We start from the raw sequence: 22,296 nt of genomic DNA, 5'->3' as shown, positions 1-22,296 counted from the left end.
AGGGGGGATTTGATCGAGGTATTTAAAATTTTGAGAGGGATAGATAGAGTTGACATGAATAGGCTGTTTCCATTGAGAGTAGGGGAGATTCAAACGAGAGGACGTGATTTGAGAGTTGGGGGCAGAAGTTTAAGGGAAACACAAGGGGGTATTTCTTTACTCAGAGAGTGATAGCTGTGTGGAATGAGCTTCCTGTAGAAGTAGTAGAGGCCAGTTCAGTTGTGTCATTTAAGGTAAAATTGGATAGGTATATGGACAGGAAAGGAGTGGAGGGTTATGGGCTGAGTGCGGGTAGATGGAACTAGGTGAGATTAAGAGTTCAGCACGGACTAGGAGGGCCAAGATGGCCTGTTTCCGTGCTGTGATTGTTATATGGTTATATGGTTAAATTGATTCAGTAAATTGGTACATCTCAGATTAGATGCCAGTCTATGCAGAGTGCTGGAACACTGAAGATTGCATCTTTTTTTTATTTCAAAACCAAATTTATAAAAATTTGAATGGACTGCTGGAGAAAGTAGTGGAAGAGAGCTGCTAACAGCACTTGAATCACCTAGGTATAGAAGGGTGTGGGACAAGTACTAGACGAGTATAGATGGATATCCACTGACTGGCATGGATATAGTATAAGACTCCACTCTATGATTTATGCCAAAAGGGAATAAATTAAGTACCATCTTGGCATGGTGTCCCAAGTGTAGGGGATGTTAAAATATTCAGTGAAATAATAGGTCCCACAGATCATGGGTAGCTGGATGCAGAAATGGTTGAACAGCAGCATCTTGAAACACTTCCATTGCTTCTCCCAAGTTTCTGGTTTGTCCTAGAAAGGAAAGGAACAATGCATAAGATAATATAACACCGGAAAAACTTGCATTAAAAGAGCAATGACTGCTAGCCTATTAGATCCATTGACCAAATCTAGTGTGTGTTCAGCTTTAAAGGCTTGTTTAGTTGGGGGACTAAGCCACTTACTTTCATGAGTACATTTACACAGAAACACTTTTCTCCCAGTCTTTCCAAAACACATTCGGATTCTGCACAGATACATGTAAACTATATTAATATAGAAAGGTTTATAATCCAGCTAAATCCAGATTTCAGGAGATAGTATGTGACCCCAAAGGAGATAAGTGGCCACAGTTATTTCTTCTGATCACTGTAGCTCACTCGAAGGTGGAGTTCACCTGTGCTGGCCCTACGAACAAACAGCTACCAAAAATCAACAGTCAAGCTCTCGTATTCACAATGGAAACATCAATCCAACTGCAACAGTAAAGCTTTGTAGGAAGATTCAATGGGCTAATTGCTGTAAGTGTTTCCCCTCACGGAACCGAACAGGGCTGGCAGCACAGTGACAGTAGCTTTACTAGCTCTTCAGTGACCCAGGCTCGGTCCTGATCTTCGACACTTTCTGAGTGGTGTGCACATTCACCTGCTGACCACATGGATTTTCTGTCTCCACCACCATTCCAGAGGAAAAGAAAATGTTCTTAGGTTCCATCTAAACCTCTTGCTCCTCACTTCAAACCAATACCCTCTGGTTTTAGATGGGTAAAATGTTCTCATTACTGCCCTATCTACACTTATTGTCTTGAACAGGTTGCTCCTCTGAGGACATTGACATGTAAAACATTAAGTTTTGATTTAAAAATGCAGCAGGTCTTATTAAAGTCTAGATAAAGGTCAATAAGGCAATGCGATTATTTCTACAAAATTATTAGAACAGTGAAGTTGTGCACAATTTTGACAGATCCTTGCTGATCATAATTAGTTTCAAAATGTTAGTAAAAAAAGGCCATAACGGCAAAAAGTGCCTATAGAACATCAGGAAAAACAAGCAGTCAGCACACTAGTACAGCTATCAATGCTATGCCTCTCAGCTCCAGATCTGACCTCTGCTGTACGTTCTCCACGTGATCGTGTGGGTTTCCCCACAGGTGCTCTGGTTTCCTCCCACATGCCAGATGTGTGGATTGATAGGTTAATTAACCACTGTAAACTGCCATTGTGTGGATAAATGGTAGTATGTAAGGGAAGTTGATAAGAGTAAAAGGCGGCGTTCATCATTAAGGACGCCTGTCATCCAGGTCATGCTTTGTTCTCATTGCTACTGTCAGACAGGAGGCGCAAAAGCCTGAAGACACACACTCAATGATTCAGGAACAGCTTATTCTCCTCTGCTGTCCAATATCTGAATGGACAATGAACCCATGAACACTGCCTCACCTTTTATTTCTATTTTTTGCACTACTTATTTAATTATATAAACACACACACACACACACACACACACACACACACACACACTTACAGTAATTCAGTTTTTCTCCCTATTATTATGTATTGCATTGTACTGCTGCCACAAAGACAGCAAATTTCATGACATATGCCAATGATGTTAAACTTGACTCTGGTTCCAAGTACGAGGAGAAAAACTGAAAATAGTGTAAATGGATGCCTGACTGGGCCAAAGGCCTCTTTCTGCACTCTATGACCATGACTCTACACCAAAGATACAACTGAAAGGGACAGGGATAAAATCCTTTAAAATGACGAATTGGCCCAAAAATGTATATGTGGAGGAAATGGCACCAATAAAGACAGCTGAACAATCACTGTTAATGTGGTCACACACAAAATGCTGGAGGAACTCTGCAGGCCAGGTAGCATCTATGGAGAAGAGGAAACAGTCGACATTCTGACCCAAGACCCTTCATCAGGAACAAAGATTCTTAGCCTGAAACGTCAACTGTACTGTTTTTCAAAAATGCTGCCTGCCTGCTGAGTTCTTCCAGCATTTTGTGTGTGTTGCTCGGATTTCCAGCATCTGCAGTAGTTTGTGCTACTGTTAATGTGGTGCTCTTTATGTAAACCTAACATCAACTTCTTATGTGTGGACTTGCATAATTAAACATGGGAGTCACAGTCAATTAATATGTCTAAACACAAGAGATTCAATGGACGCTGAAATTCTTGAGCAACAGCCACACACAATGCAGGAAGAACTCATCTAGGCAGGCAGCAGCAATAGGTGAAAGTTCACCTGGCTATGGTCAGTAAGTTTTGGTGAGCACATGGTTGAAGAGTTGGAGAGCAGCAGAGTTCACACTGGTGGGGGGTGAGAGAGGGTCTCACTGAACTCCATCAAAGAGAAGATTTAAACTTTTTCAGGGTAGGAATACATCGAAGAAACACAGAAGAGCAGCAAACATAAACAAAGATTTTGAGATGCTGGAAAAGTTCAGCAACACACAAGATCCTCCAAGAGGATCACAACCTTGTCGGGGTTTGGAGAGCTATGTTGGCTGGAGTTAGGGCTTTGTGTCACTCATGCCAAATAGGTTAAAGGGTAGAGGCCAGACTAAGAATGGTCTACTGGTCCTCCAGGTTTAGGGGTTCAACTCCGGGCTAACAACCCTGACTGGTCAAAAAAAAGTTATTACAGAAACAGCAATGAAGCTGAGTGCGTCAGTACAGTCGGCCCTCCTTATTCGTGAGGGACTGGTTCCAGGACCCCTCGCAGATACCAAAAAATGCGGAAGCTTGAGTTCCTTATTTAACATGTCTCAATACAGTGGACCTTAGGACCCAGCAGAACCCCAGACCTTATTTAACCTGTATCAGTACGGTGGACATTAGGACCTGGTGGCAGAGATCTGAATCCACAGCGTTTCTGTTCACGAAAATAATCACGATTGAAAATAAAATAGAAATAATAAAGCGACATTGGAAAAGTGTTAGGCTATGTCGGTCAACGATCGGAACAATTTTAAAGAATAAAGTGAGAAAGGCCCTGCCCCGAAGACAGCTACAATTACTACTAAACAACGCAGTGGTTTAATTATTGGGTTTTGGGTTTTTGATCCTCCACATCAACCAGGCACGAATGGAGAGCGCACTCGGGAGCGATCTGTCACTTCCGTTCCTGACACTGGCGCTGAAACATATGTTCTTAAGCGTTTTATATGCATAGAAAGGTAAAATATATACTATATACTAAGACAAACGTTTGACTGACTAATGCTAAGTAATACTGGATGTACCTGTTCCAACTTACTAAGAGAACTTCCGATTTTTTTCAATCCCGATCCACGATAACCCACACACATCCTCCCGTATAATTCAAATCATCTCTAGATTACTTATAATACCTAATACAATGTAAATGTGTTGGCGCGTGGGCTAGTGGGCAAGGCATCAGACGAGTAACCTGAAGGTCACTGGTTCAAGCCTCAGCTGAGGCAGCCTGTTTGTATCCTTGAGCAAGGCACTTAACAACACATTGCTCTGCGACGTCACCGGTGCCAAGCTGCATGGGTCCTAGTGTCCTTCCCTTGGACATCGGTGGCGTGGAGAGGGGAAGGCCTGCAGCTTGGGCAACTGCTGGTCTCCCATACAACCCTGCCCAGGCCTGCGCCCTGGAAACTCCGGGCGCAGATCCATGGTCTCTCGAGACCGACGGATGCCACCACCACCACAATGTAAATGCTGTGTAAAATAGTTGTTATACTGCATTATTTAGGGAATAACGACAAGACAAAAGGTCTGGGTTTTCTCGATTCACGGTTGGTTTAATTCACGCATGCGGAACTCGCGGATAAGGAGAGCCGACTGTATTCCTGAGTCTCCACCTAGGGCTTGCATGAATGACAGAACTGAAAACAGAGAGGAAGCTACTGCATGATGAAGGAAACCCTGAACACCACCAATGAGCAGTCCGTAAGAAAACTTCTGGTTTAAGGTAGCGCTACTGAAGATGTGTGACAGCTTACTGGTAGTTTGAAAGCACAGGAATTTGATCATTATTTGTAAGACCTTTTTTTGAGGTAAATTGTAAGAAGAGAGTGTTTTTAGAGGATAATATATATATATTTCGACCAAGATTACCCCCCCCCCCCCACGGTCCTCCAGAAATGCAAAGAGTACTCTGAAGTAAAGTGAGTACTAAAACAAAATAAGATTAGATTTCAAACTCTATACCCTGCTAAACTTCGAGTGTTTTATGACAACGGGACACAGTTGTACCAGACAGTGGAAGAGGCAACTACAGACATGAAGGCCAGAGGGTTGCCCGTCAGCATGACCAAAACGAGGGAAAGCCTGGCTGAGGAATTATCCCGCTCTGCTTGGGAAATCGTGCGAGAAACGAGAAGGCAGGTAACGGGAAGAGGCCCAGAGAAACATATCAAGAATAGACCGGGAGTTTCCCAAAGACAGTCCTCACCCCCTCCAGAAGAGCCATAAGGTTTGGCGAACTTTAAAAATGTTGAGAAGCTAAACAGAAGCAAAAGTACACAGTGATATACCTATCCCAAGAAATACCCTCAACTCACAAGTAGGAGGGGTTATCCCCCACAGCTAGATATTTCCTCTAGCTCAACGCAGGGCCATCTACTAGAGACCTCAGCCTTGGAATCATACGTTAGTTGCCATTTTTGTTATTATTTGTGTTTCTTGGTTCTTATCTGTTCAGAGAGTAGATCGATTAAGTTTTGTTCTAATTTCAATGACACATTGACAGATAAATACAGAAGGCTAAGGACAAGGTAAAATTCATTTCTTTTAATGTAAATGGGCTATTAAATCTAATCAAATGTAAGAGAGTTTTATCCAAAATGAAAAAAGAACAAGCCCATGTAGTATATTTACAGGAAACTCATTTAAGAGATAATGAGCATAAAAAACTAAAGAGAATGGGCTTCACTAATCTGTTTTTCTCCTCATATAAATCAGGACATAGGAGAGGAGTTGCTATTCTTATCTCAAGTAAGCAAAATTTTGAAAAAGTATTCGAAATGGGAGATAAGGAGGGCAGATACATTCTGGTGAGGGGGAATATAGACAGCAATTCAGTTACTCTATTGAATATATACACAACCCCAGGAAGTGATATTGGTTTCTTTCAGAAAGTTACTGATATTATGGTAACGGAAACAGAAGGTCTCCTGATATGTGGGGGAGACTTAAATTTACAATTACAACCAAACTTAGACTCTTCCAATAGAAAAACCTATGAAACAAAATCTTTACATAAGAAAGTTAATACACTTTTTGAGGATGTTGGTTTAATTGATATATGGAAGGACCTTTTCCCTGACAGAAGGGATTACACTCATTATTCTGCTCCCCATTCTGTATATACAAGAATAGACTATTTCATAACATTTGGAAAAGACAAAGACAAAATAAATACCTGTGGAATTGGGACATTAGATGTAAGTGACCATACACCTATATATTTATATGTTGATTTTGACCTACAAGCAAAGTATACTGTTTGGAAACTAAATTCAAGTCTATTCAATGATCCGTACTTTAAGGAACAAATTAAAAAAGAAATTGGTCTCTACTTAGAATTTCACCTCCCATTTTATGGGATACTCTGAAGGCTGTCTTAAGAGGGAAAATTCAAATAAGAAAAAAATAAGGAATAAAACATTAGAAGAATTACAAAATAGGCTGAAGGAACTAAAGAAAAAACACAAATGGAATTTGGCACAGGATACATTAGGGGAAGTTAAAAGAATTAGGAATGAAATAAATAATTTGGCTATGCAAGAAATCAGGAAAAACTTGATGTTTCTGAAACAGAGACATTATGAAAGTGGATCAAAATCTATGAAAATACTGGCGTGGAAACTGAAAAAGAAGATAGTAGAAAATACAATTCATAGAATTAGGGACCCATGAACGAAAATGATTAAAAAAATAAACTCAGTGAAATGCAAGAAGCTTTTGAAGTGTTTTACAAAATGCTATATTCCAAAGTTCCAATGGGAAGCATAACCCAAATTGACACCTCCTTGGATTCTCTAGAGTTACCCACTTTAAGCGAAGAACAAAATAGAACGATGACTACTGACATAACTGAAGGTGAATTAAAAGCTGCAATTAGTAGGCTTAAATTAAGCAAGTCACTAGGATCAGATGGGTATACGGCAGAGTGGTACAAAGTATTTAAAAATGAGTTAATTTCTGTTTTACTCACCACACTGAACTGGGCTCTAAAAAAGGCACAAATGCCACCCAGTTGGAAGGAAGCGATAATCTCAGCTATACCGAAAGAAGGCAAGGATAAAACGGAATGCGGGTCTTTTAGACCAATATCCGTTCTTAATGTAGATTATACTGTCCCTTAAGTCCTTTATTATTTAATATTGCATTAGAACCTTTAGCTATTGCTATTCGTGAATCTCCTAATATTTTTGGTATTACCCGTAATGAGAAGTTATACAAATTATCACTTTATGCTGATGATTTGCTGTTATATATTTCTGACCCTGATAGGTCTATTCCCGCTATTTTATCCTTGTTGGTTCAATTTGGTACTTTTTCTGGTTATAAACTAAATTTAGATAAGAGTGAATTATTTCCTTTAAATGCACAAACTTTATTGAGTGATAGGATACCATTTAAAGTTGTTACTGATAACTTTACCTATTTAGGTATAAAAATTACCAAGAAATATAAAGATTTATTTAGACTGAATTTTTTACCTATGCTTCATCAAATTCATCAACTTACTACAAGATGGTCTCCTTTGTTTTTATCATTAATTGGTCGGATTAATGCTATTAAAATGATGATTTTACCGAAATTTTTATACTTATTTCAAGCCCTACCAGTTTTTATTTCTAAATCTTTTTTTGATAACATTGATTCAAAAATTTCCTCATTTGTGTGGCAAAATAAAAACCCTAGGTTAAGTAAAAAGCAATTACAAAAATCAAAAAAAGATGGTGGTTTAGCTTTACCCAATTTTAGATTTTATTATTGGGCAAATAATATTCGTAATTTAATGTATTGGAAACTAGATTTGGATTCACCACTGTGCCCACAGTGGGTAAATTTGGAATGTAATGAGGTAAAGGGATATTCTCTATTCTCTGTTCTTGGTTCTTGTCTTCCTGCGGATTTAGTTAAATTTAATAAACAAATATCTAATCCTGTTATTAAACATACATTACGAATTTGGTTTCAATTTCGTAAGTTTTTTACTTTGAAAAACTTTGCTCTTGATAGCCCTATCTTACTTAATTTCTTTTTCAAACCCTCTTGGACAGATCAAGCTTTTAACATATGGAAAAGGAAAGGTATAAAATGTTTTCGTGATCTCTTTTTTGAAGATACTTTGATGTCATTTGATCAACTTTCCAACAAATTTGAATTACCTAAATCTAATTTTTTCAGATATTTACAAATTAGAAATTTCTTACATAAAGTTTTACCATCTTTTCCTAATTCAACTTTGGTGGACTTTACAGATTTGATTTTTACCTTAAATCCTTGTCAGAAGGGATTAGTAGCTTTTATTTATAATATGATTATGAAGATACAACCAGAAATATCAGTTAGAATTAAACAAGAATGGGAAAAAGAACTTCGATATAATATATCAACAGATAAATGGGAAAAAATTTTGCAAATGGTTAATTCTTCTTCTATATGTGCTAAACATGCTTTAATACAATTTAAAATTGTACATAGAGCTCATATGTCTAAAGATAAACTTGCTCGATTCTATTCTCATATTAACCCTCAATGTGACAGATGTCATTCAGAAGTGGCCTCATTGACCCATATGTTCTGGTCATGTCCCACTTTACATAATTACTGGAAGGACATATTTACTACTATTTCCTCAATTTGGAATATAGATTTACAACCTCATTTTATTACTGCAATTTTTGGCATACCAAATGAAGATGGTAATCAGTTTTCCCCTTCAATCAGACGAATGATTGCTTTTGTAACATTAATGGCCAGAAGGTCTATATTACAAAATTGGAAAGAAGTAAATCCTCCTACCACGTTTCAATGGCTTTCTCAAACTATTTCTTATCTGAGCCTGGAAAAAATTAGAAGCACTATTTTTGACTCATCAATTAAATTTGAAGAAACTTGGAGACCGTTTATTCGACATTTTCATATGAATTAATTTGGCCTTTCCCAGACCTTCTCTCTGTTCATTCTTGTTCAGGTATGGAGTTCCGGAGTTCTTTGACACTATCATATACTTGTAAACTGTTATTATTGCCCATGTTAGTTTAGTTTAGAGTTTTATTTTTCTTAATATATACTTTTTTTCATATATTTTCAAATTTTTTTTTCTCTTTTTTAATGGTTATTTTTGTTTTTTTTCATATATAATCATATGGACTTGATTGATTAAGGTATTTTCTTCTGTTGATGTTTAATAGGATATTGTTATCTTATTATCAATGTGATTTCAAGTCTATTGTATTCATAATTTACTCATTATTATGTTATGTTTTTTTTGTGTATATATGAAAATCAATAAAAAGATTGAAAAAGAAAGAATGTAGATTATAGGTTATTTACCTCCATCATGGCCAAACGATTAGAGGAGTTTCTACCCATACTGATACGTAGCGATCAGACAGGTTTTATACGACAACGCCAGACTCAAGACAATATACGAAGGACACTTCACATTACGGATCATATACAAAAAAATAAAATTGAAGCAATAGTGACGCTGAAAAAGCATTTGATTCGGTTAATTGGAATTTTCTTTACAGAGTTTTACATAGATTTGGTTTCAAAGACACAATTATTAAAACTATACAGACACTATATGACAACCCTACTGCTAGGATTAAAATCAATGGATATTTATCAAATACTCTTACCCTAGAAAGGGGCACGAGACAGGGTTGTGCATGGTCACCACTACTCTTCGCGTTATATCTGGAACCATTAGCTCAACACATCAGACAAAATGAAGATATCAGGGGAATTACTATTAAAGGGACAGAGCATAAATTGGCTTGTTATGCGGATGACATTTTGATCTATCTAGAGCAGGGGTCGGCAACCTTTCCCACTGAAAGAGCCATATGGAGCCATTTCCCACAGAAAAGAAAACACTGGGAGCCACAAAGCCCGTTTGACATTTAAAATGAAATAACACTGCATACAACGTTTTTTTTTTGCCTTTATGCTATGTATAAACAAACTATATGTGTTGCATTTATGAAATTGATGAATTCCTGCAGAGAAAACAAAATTACATTTCTGCATTCAACAAAAACATTTTGAACTCCGAAAAAAAGACGTTGGGATGAAGGTTACTCCATAGTTAGCCTACCTTGGATCGAAAAATTAAAAATCGCGCACTGGCGGGTGTCAGGCATTGACAGTGGTGACGTATATTAATAGCAATAAAAAACATGTTGTAGCGGTGTGCTACACGCAGCGCTAAAATAACGACACTGCAGTCAAAGATAACTTTATTCGAACTAAACAGCCTTGCTTTAAAGCCTCCCTCAACCCGCCCACCCCCCCCCCCCCCCCGTGGGCGCGGATGCTCCAAAGGACACGTACTCACAAACCCCCGTAGGCTATCTCCCTTAGCCGGAACGGTGGCTAATTGTGAGCCGGTTCGGATGTGCCAGGAAATGGGGTCACCACAAAGTTTTTAGATTGTACAAGATCACCATAATCTTCAAATTTCGAATTACATTTCAAAAACTAACAAACCATGGGGAGCCACAGCACAGAGATGAAAGAGTCGCATGCGGCTCCGGAGCCACGGGTTGCCGACCCCTGATCTAGAGCAACCAACAAACTCTTTGCCTAAATTGATGCAATCCTTTGAACAATATGGTCAATTATCAGGATACAAGATCAACATAGATAAAGCTCAATTACTTTCATATTACTATAGCCCACCAACAGAAATTGAAAGTCGATACCCCTAGGCATGGCACACAGAGACTTCCAAATATTTGGGCATCATTATGCCAAAAGATTTGGCAAAATTATCAGAATGTAATTATCAGCCTTTATATAAAAAAATTAAGAAAAATGTGGCAAGATAGAACCTGACTCCTTTTTTTAGTCTCAGTTCAAGGATTGAGTCTATTAAAATGAAAATACTGCCCAGACTGTTATATCTTTTTCAGACCCTACTGATAGAGATTAATCAAAATCAATTCAATGAATGGAACAAGATGCTATCAAGGTATATTTGGCAGGGTAAAAGGCCTAGAGTTCGTCTCAAAACTTTGCAATTTATTTTACAGCACAGTAGAGAGCTGTGATATGTTGGTGCAACCCATCATATGACTCTCAATGGAAAAACATTGAGGAGCGGGTACTTCCCATCCCCATACAAGCAATTTTGGCTGATAACAAACTGCAAAGGTACATAAATACTATCGATAACCCATGGGTGAAATTGACTCTTAAAATATGGAAAACAACTATAAAAGAATATAATCTAGAGGGAGAAATTGCAATTCTTAAATGGTGTGCATATGACTCGGATTTTACACCAAATAAATTGGATGCTAGATTTAAGGACTGGACAGTTAAAGGAATAACAGTTCTTTGCAACATAATGAAAGAAGGAACACTGTTCAGTTTTGAAATGCTTAAAGAGAAACACTTATTAGAAAAACAAGACTTTTATCGGTATTTACAGATGCGACAATATGTTAATAAGATGCTTAAAAATGCAACCAAGGCAAATACATGCTTGATAGGGCTCTTTAGAAAAGCATGTAATTCAGATAATAGTAGTAGAATCATTTCAAGCATGTATAAGGGGTTGTCAAATCTTAAAACACATTCGACTTCATGCATTAAAACAAAATGGGAGAAGGAAGGAGGGATAATTATATCTGAGGAAGAATGGACAATAATATGGAGATATCAATTGAAGAGTACCAGTTCACAGAAATGGAGGGAGTTCCGGTGGAAAAACTTGATAAGATATTTTGTTACACCCTCTCAGAAATCCCTTTATGATAGTAACCTCCCTGTTTGCTGGAGAAATTGTGGAAATCAAAATGCAAATCATTATCATATTTTTTGGGACTGCCCTGTTATCAAAAACTATTGGAGGGCGATACACAATGCCCTACAAGACATCTTTAAATGTGAAATACCCTTAGAGAGTAAGACCATACATTTTGGATATATACCTCAAGAATGGTTGAAAAGAGATAAATATTTAATGAATATACTGTTGGTGGCTGGTAAAAACTCTTACTAGGAAATGGTTATCACAGGAGAGCCCAACTTTAAATACATGGATGGAAATTACAATGGACATTTACAAAATGGAGAAGATAACAGCATCTGTTAATCATAAGCTGGAACAATTTGATTCATACTGGGAAAAATGGTTTAACTACATAATGCCTCATAGGCCTGATTTTATTCTCACAAATCAATAAATCTGTTGTAAAAAAAAAGATCACTCCCTACTTGTACATAGTTCTTTCCTTCTGCTTGTTTTTTCTTTCCACTCTTTTCTATAAGTGTAAACCTCAGATAAATACTTTGTGATTTGTGACATATATGATTATATGATATATATGTACAATGTCTGAAATACATCTTATGGAAATGTTTGTTTGATGATGAACTTCAATAAAAAAATAAATTACGAAAAAAAAAGTGAGAACGACTTCTTCAGCAACAAAATCTGGGCCCGGAAATGTTCATTTCTATTACTTGTCTGACCTGTTTTTTCTCTCTTTATTTCTCTTTGCGCATTGGGGGGGTGGACTTTATTTTTTTTTAAACTGTGCTCTTTAAGGGCTCCTTGCTTTGCAACTGTCTGTAAGCAAACGAAACTCAAAGTTGTATAACTTATACATTTTTGATTATAAATGCACTTCAAATATTTTGAGCAAGTACACACAAAATACTGGAGGAACTGGGCAACTCAGGCAGCATCCATGGAGGCTAATAAACCATCAGCTCTGCTTCTCCACAGGATGTGCTATGGCAGTCTTCATAGCTGCAAACAATACAGTTAATAATATATCAACTCCCATATTTTAATCCCTATTCTCACTGTTAAAGCAAGTGAAAACGTATAACTTGCTGGAAGTGTGAGTTTTTAAGCAGGATGTAAAATTATAATAACTGCTGAATAAGCATAGCACTAAAAAAGCTACTTTTATGTGTAGAATCTCAGGGATGTATCAGAGTAACCAAATCCAGAAACAAGTAGTTTGGGGAAGAGGAATCTTCATGCCTGTGTGTCTTGGTCAATACATAAACATGAATTCCAAAGCCCAACTTGAGGTGGAGTATGATATAGAGGATGTGAAAAGTTTATTTCCTTTTAATGGCATCTGACTCAAGGATACACAGGAATAAGGAAGAGTGTGTCCAAACACACTCAACCTCTGAGTGCAAATTCTTGAGGTCGGGGACAAATTCTGCTCCTTTGCTGCTGAATACAAAGTCGAGGTTCAAAAGACGAGTCACAAATAAATTCATATTAGAATACAGGGGGATTTCCTTTTAATATTAGGTAAGCTTCATCACTATCTGGTATGGGGGGGGAGGCTACTACACAGGATCAAAAGAAGCTACTTAAAGTTTTTAAATTAGTTAACTCAGTCTTGGGTGCTGACCCCTGTAGTATCCGACATCTTCAAGGAGTGGTGCCTCAGAAAGGCGATGTCCATTATTAAGGACCCCCAGCACCCAGAACATGCCCTGTCATGAAGGAGATACAGAAGCCTGAAGGCACACACTCTGTGATTCAGGAACAGCTTCTTCCCCTCTGCCATCCGATTCCGAAATGGACATTGAACCCTTGGATACTACCTCACTTTTTTCATTATTTCTGCGTTTGCACTATTATAATAACTGCTGAATAAGCTCCATAGCACTAAAAAAGCTACTTTTATGTGTAGAATCTCAGGAATGTTATCAGAGTAACCAAATCCAGAAACAAGTAGGTTGGGGAAGAGGAAACGTCATGTCTGTGTGTCTTGGTCAATATATAAACTATTTAATATACACTTAGACACTCACTGTAATTGTTTACTTTTTCCCCTATATTATCATGTATTGCATTGAACTGCTGCCACTAAATTTAAAAATTTCACAAAATATGCCGGTGATATTCAACCTGATTCTAATGCACACATTACCACATAGCAGAGTACATATCATAGGAAACTAGACACATATATAAGCAAAGTTATTGGAGAATATGTTGATAGAATTTGATAAAGAGGGGTAATGGTGATGAAATGCTTCAAGAAGAGGTTGGTCATGAAGCATATCAACTCCTGCTTGAGAGGTGACAAAGAGCTGCTCCAATTTGCGTACTGTCAACATGTCAACAGCAGATGCCATTACATTTTGGAAGGCCTGGACAATGACGTTGCAAACATTTGGATACCCTTCATAGACCACAGCTCAGCATTCAACATTATCATCCCCTCAGAAGTCTTTACTAATCTGCAAGAACAAACATGGGAAAATCTGCAGATTCTGGAAATCTAAGTAACACACACACACAAAATGCTGGAGGAACTCAGCAGGTCAGGCAACATCTATGGAAAAGGGTGTTTTTCTCCCCATAGATGCTGCCTGGCCTGCTGAGTTTCTCCAGCATTTTACGTGTGTTGTACTAATCTTTAAGACCTGGACCTCAGTACCCCCCCTTGCTACTGGATCCTTGATTCTCTCACTGGCAGAACCCAATTAGTACAGATTGGTAAGAATACTTCCTGCACATCACCATCAGCCCCGGTCCACCACAGTGTTGTGTGCTTAGCCAACCGTTTGATTGTATGGTTAGTACAGATCCAATGCCGTATTTAAGTTTGCTAACGACACCAATGTTTGTCGGCCAAATCAAAGTTGGTGACAAATTGGCACATAGAAGGGAGATTGAAAATCGAGTTGAATGGTGCTGCCACAACAACCACCTCCCACTCAATGCCAGCAAAACCAAAGAGCTGATTATCAATTACAGGAGGAGGAAGCTGGATGTCCATGAGCCAGTCCTCAGTATGGTAACACAGGTAGAGAGGTTCAGCGGCTTTAAATTTCTTGGCGTTAACTATCAGAGGATTTGATCTGGGACCAGCGCACAAGTGTCATCACAAAGAAGGCATGACAGTGCCTCTACTTTCTTAGAAGTTTGCATAAATTTTGTATGTTCTAAAGAAATTTGCAAATTTCTGTAGATGCACTGTGTAAAGTATCGTAACAGGTTGTATCACTGCCAGGTATAGGAACACCAATGCCCTGAAATGGAAGAGACCAGTGGTGAATACAGCCTAGGCAATCAAAGGAAAAACCCTCACTACCATTGAGTACTTTTAGATGGAAGCAGCACCCATCATTAAAACCCCCAACCATCCAGGCCATGCTCACTTCTCACTACTAGCATCAGGCAGGAGATACAGAAGCCTCAGCTGACAGAATCAGTTCAGGGCGTGGTGAATAAAGCTATCCACAGCACCAGGTTCAGGAACATTTGTTATCCTACAACCATCAGGTTCCTGAACTGGGGTGGATAACTTCTTTCACTGATCACTACTCTGAACTGATTCTATCACCTACACTCACTTTCAAGGACTCTTCTTCTCAGTATTATTTTTATTTACAACAGTTTGTCTTTTTTTGCACATTGTCAGTCTTTATCTGCTCATCTATAGCTTTTCACAAAATTCTATTGTATTTTCCTGCAAATACCTGCAAGAAAATAACTTTACCTTGAAGAGAAACTGACGAAGGGTCTCGGCCCGAAACGTCGACCGTGCTTCTCCTTATAGTTGCTGCCTGGCCTGCTGTGTTCCACCAGCATTTTGTGTGTGTTGTTACCTTGAAGAGAGGCTGGTTTGCAATCTAACCTACTTAAGCTAACTTACTGTTTCTATGCTGCAAGATTCTGTGGTCCAGAAATTGTAACACATTTGGAAATGGGTGAGACACAGTGGGGACAGTTAAATTTCCCACTTCTACAAAATTCTGCATATAATGAGACCAAATGCATGATACGATAGCAAATAGGCCTTGTACTGGTTATAATTTATGCTGAAGGAAGTGAAGCTGGGAGCCTATGGGAAAGGTAGCTGTGACTGGACTTTGTTGTGGAAGTGGAGGGAAGGAAAGAAGTGGTGTGCTGAAGGGAGGGCCAGTCTGAGAGAACACAGCACAGCACAGCACAGGCTCTTCAGCCCCCTATGTTGTGCCAAGCTTTTATTTTACTCCAAGTTCAATTTAACCCTTCCTTCCTACATAATCCTCCAGTTTTCTATCATCCACCTGCCCATCTAAGAGCTTTTTTTTAAAAAAAGGCCCTAACCTATCTGCCTCTACCACCACCCCTGGCAGGGTGTTCCATGCACCCACCATTCTCTGTGTAAAAAAACTTATTGCTGACAGCCCCCCCATACTTTTCTCCAATCACTTTAAAATTATGCCCCCTCATTTTAGCCATTTCCGCCCTGGAAAAAAGTCTCTGGCTATGAAGTCAATCTATATCTCTTATCATCTCCTACACTTCTATCAGGTTAGCTCTTCTCTTCCTTCTATTCAAAGAGAAAAGCCCTAGCTCAGACAACCTTTTCTCATGGGACATGCTTTCTAATCCAGGCAGCATCCTGGTAGATCTTCTCTGCACTCTCTCTAAAGATTCCACATCCTTCCTATAATGAGGAAACCAGAACTGAACGTAATATTCTAAGTGTTTTATGGAGATGCAACATGACCTCACGGCTGTTTAACTCAATCCCCCAACTAATGAAGGTCAACAGATCTGCCTTCATAACAACCCTATCAACTTGTTCGGCAACTTTGAGGGATCTACGGATGCGGACTCCAAATTCCCTTTGTTCCTCCACGCTACTAAAAATCCTGCCATTAACCCTGTATTCTGCATTCAAATTCACCCTTCCAAAGTGAATCAATTCATATTTTACTGGGTCAAAGGCCATCTGCCACTTGTCAGCCCAGTTCTACATCCTGTTGTCACATCCTCAAATAATTCAATCAGGCTTCTGATGCATGACCTGCCCCTCACAAAGCTATGCTGACTAATGTGAATGTAGATCACATTGCCAGATCTGCTAGGTAATTTGAAGTAACTCTCACTAGTCCTGTGAATGCCTTCTCCTTCACAATCGCCCTGTCTAATCCATAAACCATGCAGACAGCGACTAAGTCACTGATTTTGATTACAGGTGCGCATTGCATTCACTTGGGCATGGCCAGGCTGTTTCCAGTCATTAATACATCAGGTTAAGAGAGATCTCAGGAGGAACTTTGAAGACTTTCTACGAAATCTGTTGCATGTTTGTGATGTTAATCAATAATTGCTTTTTATTGAAGATAGATCAAATGTTTGTACCAAGCCATACATTCTAAGCCTGTACAAGTTTTAGGGTTGGATTTTCTTAACAACTAGTGTAACAATGTGTGGAGCCATACCAGACAGGAGATGTCTACATTGGATATTGTACTTCTCATTTGTATTTGCTGGGAAGGATAGGAAAGCTATAGCGTTCAAAGAGGAGGATAGCATTACCTTGAAGCAGGTCAAAATCCAGAAACTCAACAGCTGGATGAACACCTTCACGTCAAATTTACAATAGGTCAAAGGGGTCCATTCAGTCTACACCCCCCCCCCCCCATGAAGGGCAATAAAACGACGGCCTTGCCAAAGACAAACCCTGAAGAGAGTTGAAAGGAGTACTGTACAGGAGCTTGCGGTCCAGATGCGGAGGTGTGAACCCGAACCCCGGCACCCAAGTGGCATGGGGCTGCCAAAGGCGACTTGGCCTCTGCATCACCCGGCGGCCTTTTGACAGCGGTGGGTTGACAGACGGCCATCAGCCAGCAACTCGTTGATGTCCAAACCCTTAAACAGAAACAGAGAATGCAGAAAAGGCTCGAGCATGTCAGGCGGTATCTGTCGAAGAGTTTGAAATCTTTCGACAGATTTCCATCATCTGCAGGGATTTGATTTTGATGTTCAGTGTAGGAATAAAGAATAAATACAAGCCGGGTTATATCTACCCACTCAACTGAGCTCAAAGCAACCACATAAATTAGTTTACTCTGAAACAACTTTACAAAGACTTCGCCCCGAAGCAAATTGAACACAACTGTCCATTTTTTCGACGGGCAGACAAGAAGCCCCCCACGATCCCAACCCCACCAGTCCATTTTACCTGCTGGATTTTGTACTTCTGCATATAGGGTATGAACTGAAAGATGAAGCCAGGTAAACAAAAGGTGAAGTATGTGAGCTCGTGAACGAGGAGGGAACCCCAAGTGGCGATCTGGAACTTGGTGTAGTTGGTCAGCATGTAGTCCCAGGCGCTGTGGAAGGGTCCCTGCAGCGGGTTTACGGGAAGCAGCGAGTCCACATATTCCAGGAGCAGACGGGCCGAGGTCACGATATCTCCGCCACTGGCATTCATCACGCCGGCCGCTGCTTCATCAGCTCCCGGGACCGTAAGAAGTCAACAATGCGGCGAGTACAAACCCGAATTGGGACCATTAGCTGTTACTTCAGGATCGCCCTCTCATTGGCCAGCGGAGGAAGAGCGTTCTGACGTCGCGGGAAATTCCGCACGCGATTGGCAGGGACGGTGTACTGATGTCAGGAGACTACGCGCCTGAACCAATAGCGGAAGGGCACCTGAGACCCGCCTAGGCAAGGACTTCGGGGGCAGGTGCTGTAACCTGCATTAACCTGGGACATCGGGGGTTCGCTTTGAACAGATAATCCTGACTCAGTCGAGGGGTAGAAATTTGCCAGATTAGGGTTTTTCTCATACTGCCCATAGTGAACTTTGATGACTTGCTCCCTTGAGGATTTGTGGATTGTTAACGTAACAATCCATTCAGCTTTTTATGAATAAAATCATAGATGATTGATATCTAAGCCCAGGCTTCAAATTCCTTTGTCTTTTCAGGTATATACTTAACTCAGATTCGAAAGACGATTAATTGAGTTATAAAAACACGCTGTGAATCTTCAAGCAAGAATGCTGGCAGCGGAAAGAGAAACAGAATTAATGCATGGGACTTTAGGAGACCTCGGCCTCATATGGAGCCAGTGATCATTAATGGAGAATGTGTGGAGCAGGTTAAGACATACAAGTATCTGGGAGTGCAGTTAGACGAGAAGCTAGACTGGACTGCCAACACAGATGCCCTGTGCAGGAAAGCACAGAGTCGACTGTACTTCCTCAGAAGGCTGGCGTCATTCAATGTTTGTAGTGAGATGCTGAAGATGTTCTATCGGTCAGTTGTGGAGAGCGCCCTCTTCTTTGTGGTGGCGTGCTGGGGAGGCAGCATTAGGAAGAGGGACGCCTCACGTCTTAATAAGCTGGTAAGGAAGGCGGGCTCTGTCGTGGGCACAGAACTGGAGAGTATGACATCGGTGGCAGAGCGGAGGGCGCTGAGTAGGCTACGGTCAATCGTGGAAAACCCTGAACATCCTCTGCACAGCACCATCCAGAGAAGCAGCTTCAGCGGCAGGTTGCTGTCAATGCAATGTTCCTCAGACAGGATGAAGAGATCATTACTCCCCAACGGCATTCGGCTCTACAATTCAACCACCAGGGGCAAGACATGTTAAGTGCCGGGGTTAGGACTGAGCTTAAGTTACCACTCAATGCACTTTAGTAAACTATTTAAGAACTTTTAAAAAGCTATTTATTAATGCTTTTTGGGAGGGTGATTTTAGATGCATATCATATTTATACTGAGTTAAATACTGTATGTAATTAGTTTTGCTACAATAAGTGTATGGGACACTGGAAAAGTGTTGAATTTCCCCTTAGGGATGAATAAAGTATCTATCTATCAATAATCCTTAATCATGAGAAAGAGTGAAAAAAATTAAGGAACATACATTACTTTTCCATTTTTTATTTGAATCTCCAATAATTATCAGAGAGGGAAATCCAATTGTTCCTTCGAAGGTATATTTTTAACCCTTTGAAGGTGAATTCTTTTTGATTAAGATGGTGGTTTTTTGAAAAAGATTTTTGGTTTTGTTTAAGATGGCGTTATATTTTTTTCACTCGTCTTCTTCCTACAATGCATCGCTTATCATAGCTTAAATATTTTTTGTTTTGTCTGGGCTTTAGCCCGATTTATAAGCTTTTAGTGACTATATTCTTATTTTTTACAACTAACTATATTTAGAAGTATGGTTTTTAGTATAGTGATTTTAATTTTTAAAGTTGGGGTGGTTTTTTATATATCCTTTATATACGGAGTGGTCTTCCGCTGACATGGGGGTAGAATTAGTCTTATTCTTTCCTTTTTCAAGCCATATTTTGGCTTTTTCTCTTTTTCTTGGGGGGGTGGGGGATGGTCTGTTTTTTAATTTTATTTTTTCTCCATCAGTTTGTTTTAGTTTTTTCATTTGGGCTGATTTTGAACTTCAAATATGTCTGCGTTGTCGTCACTTCCGGGTCCTCTCTTTACTTTTGTTCCTCTTCCGGGTGCATGAGTTTACAAGTTGGTTAACCCTTTCTATACCAAAGGGTTGATTTTAGAATTATGGCTCAGACCATTAATTTTGTGTCTTGGAATACTAATGGTTTAAATCATCCGATTAAATGAAAGAAGATTTTCAAAGTATTCCAAAGACTTAATGCTCATATCATTTTTGTACAAGAAACTCATGTGGGGAAGGAGGACAAATTTCACTTTTTTAGGTTTTGGCGGGGTCAACAGTATCATGCAAATTCGAACACCAAAGTAAAAGGAGTTTCAATTTTTATTGACTCCTCTATTCCATTTGTTCAACATGATATCTTTTCGGATCCGAATGGTAGATTTTTGTTAATTATGGGTTTACTTTGGAATAAAAAGGTAGCTTTGGTTAATGTTTATGCTCCAAATGTGGATTGTCCTGACTTTTTTAAGTCCTTATTTACTTCTTTACCCAATCTAAATGAATATAAGTTAATAATGGGTGGTGACTTTAATTGTTGTTTAAATCCTTTGATGGATAAATCTTTATCTATTCAGACTTTACCTAATAAGTCGGCCACTCGTAATAACTCCTTTTTGACTGATAATGGAGTTTTTGATGTTTGGAGATTTCGGCATCCTAACGACAAAGAGTTTTCTTTTTTCTCACATGTTTATCATTCTTATTCGAGAATTGATTTTTTTTTGTAGACTCTTGTTTTATTCCATCGGTAATCGGTTGTAATTACGATATTATAGCTATCTCTGACCATGCTCCATTAATACTTTCCATTAAATTTACGGATACCGTTTCTAATGCCAGACAATGGCAATTTGACTCTACCTTATTGCAGGACTCGGACTTTATAAAATTTATGAAGGAGCAGATCGATTTCTTCTTTTCAACTAATTTCACAAATGATATCCCCTGCGGAACACTTTGGGACACTTTTAAAGCATATATACGTGGACAGATTATCTCTTACTCTGTTGGTTTGAGAAAATGCATTAAGAAGGAAACTCTTTTATTGGTCGATAAAATTAAAGAGATTGATAAGAAATATTCGATCACTCCTAGTAAGGAGCTTTACGAACAAAGGGTTGAACTTCAAATGGAACATAATTTATTACTTACATCTCCGATTGAAAATCAATTAATGAAAACCAGATCTGATTTTTATATACATAGTGATAAATCTGGTGAACTGTTAGCTAGTCAATTGAAGAATGCTTTGGTTAAATGTCAAATCACTAAGATTCGTCAGCAGAATGGGAATTTGACAGTTAATCATGATGAGATAAATAAGGCATTTCAAGACTTCTATACCTCCCTGTATCAATCTGAATTCCCTCAGGATCGTAATACCATGTGTGATTTTCTTGGGAAATTAAATTTCCCAAGATTATCATCCGATGATCTTTCAATATTAGATTCTCCTATTACGGATGTAGAAATTAAAGGGGCTATTTCCTCAATGAATTCTGGGAAAGCACCAGGTCCAGATGGGTATACAGTAGAATTTTTAAATTTTTTTTCTGCTACTCTTTCTCCTTGGTTACGTAAGGTTTTTGAGGAAGCGATTAGATTGGGGAATTTGCCACAATCTTTTTATAGAGCTTCCATTTCTCTAATATTGAAGAAAGATAAAGACCCTACTGACTGTGCATCCTATAGACCAATATCTTTATTGAATGTAGACTCCAAGATTTTTTCCAAGTACTGGCATCCAGATTGGTGAAGGTATTACCCAAAATTATTTCAGAAGATCAAACTGGTTTTATTAAAAATCGCTATTCTTTTTTCAACGTTAGGAGATTACTGAATATTGTTTATACTCCCTCACATGACACTTCAGAATGCGTGATTTCATTAGATGCAGAGAAAGCATTTGACAGAGTTGAATAGCCTTACTTATTTAATGTGTTGGAGAAGTTTAATTTTAGTCTGACATTCATTTCTTGGATTAAATTGATTTATCACACTCCAGTAGCCTCAGTGTTTACCAATAATCAAAGATCTCCCTTTTTTCGCCTATTTCGGGGCACTAGACAAGGATGTCCTCT

General features: G+C 38.9%; 1 protein-coding gene across 1 annotated transcript in view; it reads right to left on the bottom strand.

Moving 5' to 3' along the window:
* LOC132391540 (methylsterol monooxygenase 1-like) overlaps nt 1-18,317 on the bottom strand; it is a 33,417-nt gene extending 15,100 nt beyond the window's left edge. The window contains exons 1-2 of the mRNA XM_059964861.1: nt 17,967-18,317; nt 675-823 (exon numbers count right to left, since the gene is read on the bottom strand). Coding sequence (XP_059820844.1) covers nt 675-823; nt 17,967-18,218 — 401 coding nt within the window. The 5' untranslated portion in view covers nt 18,219-18,317. The remainder of the gene's footprint in view (nt 1-674; nt 824-17,966) is intronic.
* Between the last annotated feature and the right edge of the window lie 3,979 nt (nt 18,318-22,296).

Source organism: Hypanus sabinus, chromosome 3 (assembly GCF_030144855.1).
Source record: "Hypanus sabinus isolate sHypSab1 chromosome 3, sHypSab1.hap1, whole genome shotgun sequence".
In the NCBI taxonomy this organism is placed as follows: Eukaryota; Metazoa; Chordata; class Chondrichthyes; order Myliobatiformes; family Dasyatidae; genus Hypanus; species Hypanus sabinus.
Note: the sequence above shows the minus strand (reverse complement) of the source record. Positions and strands in the feature narration are given on the sequence as shown.